The sequence below is a fragment of the Cherax quadricarinatus genome, chromosome 1 (assembly GCF_038502225.1).
Source record: "Cherax quadricarinatus isolate ZL_2023a chromosome 1, ASM3850222v1, whole genome shotgun sequence".
NCBI lineage: Eukaryota > Metazoa > Arthropoda > Malacostraca > Decapoda > Parastacidae > Cherax > Cherax quadricarinatus.
Window position 1 is genome coordinate 1,358,896 of NC_091292.1, and position 8,719 is coordinate 1,367,614.

At 38.8% G+C, this 8,719-nt stretch overlaps 1 protein-coding gene across 1 annotated transcript in view; it reads right to left on the bottom strand.

Annotated features, from left to right (window-relative positions):
• Window positions 1-5,154: 5,154 nt before the first annotated feature.
• LOC128690308 (arginase, hepatic) overlaps window positions 5,155-8,719 on the bottom strand; it is a 66,000-nt gene continuing 62,435 nt past the window's right edge. The window contains exons 4-7 of the mRNA XM_053778942.2: window positions 8,376-8,527; window positions 7,310-7,366; window positions 6,161-6,342; window positions 5,155-5,913 (exon numbers count right to left, since the gene is read on the bottom strand). Coding sequence (XP_053634917.1) covers window positions 5,726-5,913; window positions 6,161-6,342; window positions 7,310-7,366; window positions 8,376-8,527 — 579 coding nt within the window. The 3' untranslated portion in view covers window positions 5,155-5,725. The remainder of the gene's footprint in view (window positions 5,914-6,160; window positions 6,343-7,309; window positions 7,367-8,375; window positions 8,528-8,719) is intronic.

Below are 8,719 nucleotides of genomic sequence, written 5' to 3' on the forward strand. Positions count from 1 at the left end.
CGGCTTGCTAAAAACTGAGTCATATTGGGACTTGAGTAGCTCACTCATTTCCTTGCTGTCATCTGTGTAGGACCCATCTTGTTTAAGTAGGGGCCCAATACTGGACGTTGTTCTCGACTTTGATTTGGCATAGGAGAAGAAATACTTTGGGTTTCTTTCGATTTCATTTATGGCTTTTAGTTCTTCCCGCGATTCCTGACTCCTATAAGATTCCTTTAGCTTAAGTTCGATGCTTGCTATTTCTCTGACCAGTGTCTCCCTACGCATTTCAGATATATTGACCTCTTTTAGCCTCTCTGTTATTCTTTTCCGTCGCCTGTAAAGGGAGCGCCTGTCTCTTTCTATTTTACATCTACTCCTCCTTTTTCTTAGAGGAATAAGCCTTGTGCATACATCGAGTGCCACCAAGTTAATCTGTTCTAGGCATAAGTTGGGATCTGTGTTGCTTAGTATATCTTCCCAGCTTATATCGGTTAGGACTTGGTTTACTTGGTCCCACTTTGTTTTTGTTATTGAAGTTGAATTTGGTGAATGCTGCCTCGTGACTAGTCTCATTATGTCGGTCTGGGGCTCCACGCATACATGTCTGAACCTCAATTATGTTGTGATCTGTGTATATAGATAATCATTTATTAATTATAATATACAGTCCACAAATTTATATATTTACCAGCATTCCTGGTGATACATATTTCATTTGTAATTAATAGGTCCAGAGCAACTTGTGGATGTGACAGTGGTAGGTATCGAAGGGGGACATTTTTTGCGACCTAGGTGTCCCAAATTCCTACTTGTCTAACTGATAAATAATTATTTTTATTCATTTACTGTTATGTACATAATGATACATTCAGAAAAATGCAATTTTCCACAAAGTTAAAAGATGTGAAATCTATTGAATTACCAGTCCTTTGTAGTCCAAACATATAATTGTCATAGCTGTAATACAAAGTTATTACAATACTAGTGTAATGTTTAGCTTTTGTTTAGATCTAGTTTTTAAAGTTGATTTTCTCCGATCTTGCTCAATGCCTGATGGAGTCTTGCTCAAGTAGCAATGCAGTCGCAAATACGCAATCATAACAATGAAGAAAAAGCCACATGGGGATGGGAATCTTTAGCTCAAGATCTTTCACACTCTGTGTCTCATCAGGAGCTTTGCAATGTTGCAGGACTAGCAATATATAATAGGGGTAAATTCTGAGGCAAGGCAGAAACTTAAAACGTTGGACCATGGGACGATGATTAATATATATATATATATATATATATATATATATATATATATATATATATATATATATATATATATATATATATATATATATATATATATATATAGGTAGTAGGTTGGTAGACAGCAACCACCCAGGGAGGTACTACCGTCCTGCCTAGTGAGTGTAAAACGAAAGCCTGTAATTGTTTTACATGATGGTAGGATTGCTGGTGTCTTTTGTCTGTCTCATAAATATGCAAGATTACAGGTATGTCTTGCTACTTCTACTTGCACGTGGGTCACACTGCACATACATGTACATGTTTATTTATACACACTCATCTGAGTTTTCTTTGATTTTATCTTAATAGTTCTTGGTCTTATTACTTTTCCTTTTATATCCGTGGGGAAGTGGAATAAGAATCTTTCCTCCGTAAGCCATGCGTGTTGTAAAAGTCAACTAAAATGCCGGGAACAATGGGCTGGTAACCCCTTTTCCTGTAAAGATTACTAAAAAGAATAAGAAGAAGAAAATTGTCAAAGTGGGAAGTCTGAATGTGCGTGGATGTTGTGCAAATGATAAGAAAGAGATGATTGTGGATGTTATGAATGAGAAGAAACTGGATGTCCTGGCTTTAAGTGAAACAAAGCTGAAGGGGATGGGAGAGTTTCAATGGAGAGGAATAAATGGGATTAGGTCAGGGGTTTCAAATAGAGTTAGAGCTAAAGAAGGAGTAGCAATAATGTTGAAGGATAAGCTATGGCAGGAAAAGAGGGACTACAAATGCATAAATTCAAGGATTATGTGGAGTAAAATAAAGATTGGATGTGAAAAGTGGGTTATAGTAAGCGTGTATGCACCTGGAGAAGAGAGAAGTGTAGAGGAGAGAGAGAGATTCTGGGAAATGTTGAGTGAATGCGTGGGGAGTTTTGAATCAAGTGTGAGAGTAATGGTGGTTGGGGATTTCAATGCTAAAGTGGGTAAAAATGTTATGGAGGGAGTAGTAGGTAAATTTGGGGTGCCAGGGGTAAATGTAAATGGGGAGCCTTTAATTGAGCTATGTGTAGAAAGAAATTTGGTAATAAGTAATACATATTTTATGAAAAAGAGGATAAATAAATATACAAGGTATGATGTAGCACGTAATGAAAGTAGTTTGTTAGATTATGTATTGGTGGATAAAAGGTTGATGGGTAGGCTCCAGGATGTACATGTTTATAGAGGGGCAACTGATATATCAGATCATTATTTAGTTGTAGCTACAGTTAGAGTAAGAGGTAGATGGGAAAAGAGGAAGGTGGCAACAACAAGTAAGAGGGAGGTGAAAGTGTATAAACTAAGGGAGGAGGAAGTTCGGGCGAGATATAAGCGACTATTGGCAGAAAGGTGGGCTAGTGCAAAGATGAGTAGTGGGGGGGTTGAAGAGGGTTGGAATAGTTTTAAAAATGCAGTATTAGAATGTGGGGCAGAAGTTTGTGGTTATAGGAGGGTGGGGGCAGGAGGAAAGAGGAGTGATTGGTGGAATGATGAAGTAAAGGGTGTGATAAAAGAGAAAAAGGTAGCTTACGAGAGGTTTTTACAAAGCAGAAGTGTTATAAGAAGAGCAGAGTATATGGAGAGTAAAAGAAAGGTGAAGAGAGTGGTGAGAGAGTGCAAAAGGAGAGCAGATGAAAGAGTGGGAGAGGCACTGTCAAGAAATTTTAATGAAAATAAGAAAAAATTTTGGAGTGAGTTAAACAAGTTAAGAAAGCCTAGGGAAAGTATGGATTTGTCCGTTAAAAACAGAGTAGGGGAGTTAGTAGATGGGGAGAGGGAGGTATTAGGTAGATGGCGAGAATATTTTGAGGAACTTTTAAATGTTGAGGAAGAAAGGGAGGCGGTAATTTCATGCACTGGCCAGGGAGGTATACCATCTTTTAGGAGTGAAGAAGAGCAGAATGTAAGTGTGGTGGAGATACGTGAGGCATTACGTAGAATGAAAGGGGGTAAAGCAGCTGGAACTGATGGGATCATGACAGAAATGTTAAAAGCAGGGGGGGATATAGTGTTGGAGTGGTTGGTACTTTTGTTTAATAAATGTATGAAAGAGGGGAAGGTACCTAGGGATTGGCGGAGAGCGTGTATAGTTCCTTTATATAAAGGGAAAGGGGACAAAAGAGATTGTAAAAATTATAGAGGAATAAGTTTACTGAGTATACCAGGAAAAGTATACGGTAGAGTTATAATTGAAAGAATTAGAGGTAAGACAGAATGTAGAATTGCGGATGAGCAAGGAGGCTTCAGAGTGGGTAGGGGATGTGTAGATCAAGTGTTTACATTGAAGCATATATGTGAACAGTATTTAGATAAAGGTAGGGAAGTTTTTATTGCATTTATGGATTTAGAAAAGGCATATGATAGAGTGGATAGAGGAGCAATGTGGCAGATGTTGCAAGTTTATGGAATAGGTGGTAAGTTACTAAATGCTGTAAAGAGCTTTTATGAGGATAGTGAGGCTCAGGTTAGGGTGTGTAGAAGAGAGGGAGACTACTTCCCGGTAAAAGTAGGTCTTAGACAGGGATGTGTAATGTCACCATGGTTGTTTAATATATTTATAGATGGGGTTGTAAAAGAAGTAAATGCTAGGGTGTTCGGGAGAGGGGTGGGATTAAATTATGGGGAATCAAATTCAAAATGGGAATTGACACAGTTACTTTTTGCTGATGATACTGTGCTTATGGGAGATTCTAAAGAAAAATTGCAAAGGTTAGTGGATGAGTTTGAGAATGTGTGTAAAGGTAGAAAGTTGAAAGTGAACATAGAAAAGAGTAAGGTGATGAGGGTATCAAATGATTTAGATAAAGAAAAATTGGATATCAAATTGGGGAGGAGGAGTATGGAAGAAGTGAATGTTTTCAGATACTTGGGAGTTGACGTGTCGGCGGATGGATTTATGAAGGATGAGGTTAATCATAGAATTGATGAGGGAAAAAAAGGTGAGTGGTGCGTTGAGGTATATGTGGAGTCAAAAAACGTTATCTATGGAGGCAAAGAAGGGAATGTATGAAAGTATAGTAGTACCAACACTCTTATATGGATGTGAAGCTTGGGTGGTAAATGCAGCAGCGAGGAGACGGTTGGAGGCAGTGGAGATGTCCTGTCTAAGGGCAATGTGTGGTGTAAATATTATGCAGAAAATTCGGAGTGTGGAAATTAGGAGAAGGTGTGGAGTTAATAAAAGCATTAGTCAGAGGGCAGAAGAGGGGTTGTTGAGGTGGTTTGGTCATTTAGAGAGAATGGATCAAAGTAGAATGACATGGAAAGCATATAAATCTATAGGGGAAGGAAAGAGGGGTAGGGGTCGTCCTCGAAAGGGTTGGAAAGAGGGGGTAAAGGAGGTTTTGTGGGCGAGGGGTTTGGACCTCCAGCAAGCGTGCATGAGCGTGTTAGATAGGAGTGAATGGAGACGAATGATACTTGGGACCTGACGATCTGTTGGAGTGTGAGCAGGGTAATATTTAGTGAAGGGATTCAGGGAAACCGGTTATTTTCTTATAGTCGGACTTGAGTCCTGGAAATGGGAAGTACAATGCCTGCACTTTAAAGGAGGGGTTTTGGGATATTGGCAGTTTGGAGGGATATGTTGTGTATCTTTATACGTATATGCTTCTAAACTGTTGTATTCTGAGCACCTCTGCAAAAACAGTGATAATGTGTGAGTGTGGTGAAAGTGTTGAATGATGATGAAAGTATTTTCTTTTTGGGGATTTTCTTTCTTTTTTGGGTCACCCTGCCTCGGTGGGAGACGACCAACTTGTTGAAAAAAAAAAAAAAAATATATATATATATGTATATATATATATATATATATATATATATATATATATGTATATATATATATATATATATATATATATATATTATATATATATATATATATATATATATATATATATATATATATATATAGATATAAAATACAGGGAGGTACCACCTCTAGAACTTTCCTGGGAACCCTCATCCTCGGAGAAAAGAATAAACTTGCTTCAGGAAAAACTCGAGGGTCTCCCTGAAGCTGTTTGAGAATTTTCTCCTACCACATACATAATATCAGATCCCACTATGGTTGTCATTCGAATTGTGATCTATACTGATACAATGAAGCATAGCAAGCAGTATATTTTCTAGATTACAGGGGTTTATAGCAGCGCCAAAGATACATATGACGCTATGAAACATCGTAACCTCAAAATTTACTGCTTATTCTGCTGTATTGTAGCCGTGTAGATCAGTTACTATGTTCCACTGTAGTTGTGTAAATCACAGTTACTGTGTTCCACTGTAGTTGTGTAGATCACAGTTACTGTGTTCCACTAGCCGTATAGCTCACAGTTACTGTGTTCCACTGTAGCCGTGTAGATCACAGTTACTATGTTCCACTGTAGCCGTGTAGATCAGAGTTACTGTGTTCCACTGTAGCCATGTAGATCACAGTTACTGTGTTCCACTGTAGCCATGTAGATCAATTACTATGCTCCCCTGTAGCCATGTAAAGCACTGAGGAGGATGAGTCTAGCAGCATTAGCTGTGAGGACAGCATCATCTGGGTTGCCAAGATGAGGGTTCACTTCCACAATATCCATACATCGCAGGTGACCAGTCTCTCTTACAGCTTCCGTGATCTGCAGACCTTCCCGCAGGCTCAGACCACCTCGTACTGTCCAACACAAAGATTAAGTACAAGTAAGTACAATTATCATACATAGTGTAAATTGCCTAGGATAACACAAAAAGGTCAGACAAATGGATTTAGGGGTCCTTGTAAGATTCAGTCAGGTTTACTATACACTAATGTAATAATTTTAATGATCACATTATTGCTATATGGATATATTAGTGATAAATTACGTAGATTTAACTTATATTTCTCGGCAACTCTGTATTGTCTCTTGTCCCTCACACACCTGGAGTGCCAGTACTAGGAGCTTCGAGGGGGTCCAGAGAATCTATGTCGAAGGAAAGGTGGAGAGGCCGGGAGGCACCAGGTTGCAAGTGATCCAGGCAGCGACAGATGGCGTTGTTGAGGCCAACTGCGTCCAAATCTCTCATCCCAAACGCCAGGATTCCCAGCTCCTCTAGGAACTTCCTGCCGGACCACGTAATATCAACATCGACATCGTTGTTATCAGAAATGCTGTGCAGATTATGGAGCTTTTTTCCAAATGATTATATTTATGTAAAAATGTTAGCAAATATAAAATCTCGAATTTAAAACAAAGGTTAATACTGTAGCTGTAAAAATTTACAACTCACCCACAAATTAACAATGTATGCTAGATGACGTGTCGACATATTTACAAAGATAAATTTAAGAAGTTGGACAAAAACAAGCATAGGTTTCACAAGTACAATGAAAGCTTCAAGAAACTGGACACTGGTAGGTTTCTGCCGTAGCTTGGACATTAACACTGGACAGTTTCCACCATAAATTGGACATAAACACTAATTTCTACCATAGATCGGACATAAACACTGGATAGTTTCTACCATAGACTGTATATAAACACTGGATAGTTTCTACCATAGACTATATAAACACTGGATAGTTTCTACCATAGACTATATAAACACTGGATAGTTTCTACCGTAGACTGTATATAAACACTGGATAGTTTCTACCATAGACTATAAACACTGGATAGTTTCTACCATAGACTATATAAACACTGGATAGTTTCTACCATAGACTGTATATAAACACTGGATAGTTTCTACCATAGACTGTATATAAACACTGGATAGTTTCTACCACAGACTGTATATAAACACTGGATAGTTTCTACCATAGACTGTATATAAACACTGGATAGTTTCTACCATAGACTGTATATAAACACTGGATAGTTTCTACCATAGACTGTATATAAACACTGGATAGTTTCTACCATAGACTATATAAACACTGGATAGTTTCTACCACAGACTGTATATAAACACTGGATAGTTTCTACCATAGACTATATAAACACTGGATAGTTTCTACCATAGACTGTACATAAACACTGGATGGTTTCAAGTATAGTGTATATGAACAGAATAAAGGGCAATCTTACACTTCTCCATCATCGAGGTCACGAAGGCCGATGTAAGCCAAGTGTCTGGCTGACAACCTGCAAACACCATCACAATACATCAGAAATAATAGTACTGATGATGACTATAGTTTAGTTTAATATGTTTATTATGCAGCCCATATACATCCTGTGGGCGGTAGTCAAAAACATTACAGAGGTACATAATTGGTCCAGGGACTGGACCCCAAAGTTTTGATAGCTGAACAAGTTACAAAAGGTAATTAATAACTCCAGGTAGATCTGGTCACACAACATAGTCAAACTGTACTGATGATAATAACTTTTGTTAGGTAAGACACATATGCAACAGTTAGACAACTTTATTCCGAAACGTTTCGCCTACACAGTAGGCTTCTTCAGTCGAATACAGAAAGTAGGCAGGAACAGTAGAGATGTGAAGACGATGTAATCAGTCCATCACCCTTGAAGTCGTAGAATTTGAGGTTGTCAGTCCCTCGGCCTGGAGAAGTTCAGTTCCATAGTCATAGTTCCTGACTATGGAACTGAACTTCTCCAGGCCGGGGGACTGACAACCTCAAATTCTACGACTTCAAGGGTGATGGACTGATTACATCGTCTTCACATCTCTACTGTTCCTGCCTACTTTCTGTATTCGACTGAAGAAGCCTACTGTGTAGGCGAAACGTTTCGGAATAAAGTTGTCTAACTGTTGCATATGTGTCTTACCTAACAACCTGTCGGTATTGTATACCATTTTGATGTTCATAATAACTTTTGTTGCTATGCAATTATAAAGTATAATTATACCTATATCAATTATTATTAATCAGTAAAATATAATAAAAACTACTGGGGAGGGGAAATTGAGCTAATTCCATTGAGGTCACAGCGCCTGAGAGAATGGAAGTTATTATTATTATAATCAAAAAGAAGCGCTAAGCCACAAGGACTATACAGCAAGAGAGAATGGAAGGCAATCAGATCTGATCCAAGGAGAGGAAGAACAGGTCCACCTCCTTAGATCAAGAGGCCCTCACTGGCATCAAGGTACCTCCTTGAAAGGTTAAGCAGGGTAAATACTGACCGTGGTTGAGGCCAGCTGTTAGGCAAGCGGTTGACACCCCGTCTAGCTAGCTCCTTCAAGTGGTAAGCCACTGGCATCCCATGCATGTTGCCACTAGGAGACGTTGATCCAGTGTTGAGGTCAGCGTGAGCGTCCACCCATAGCAACACTACCTATAACACAGTAAAGTGAGCGTCCACCCATAGCAACACTACCTATAGCACAGTAAAGTGAGCGTCCACCCACAACACTACCTGCAACACAGTAATCATGGTTTCTTACGTTAGTTTAATATGTTGATTATGTACCCCATACCCATCCAATGGGCGGTAGTCAAAAGATTACAGAGGTACGTAATGGGTCCA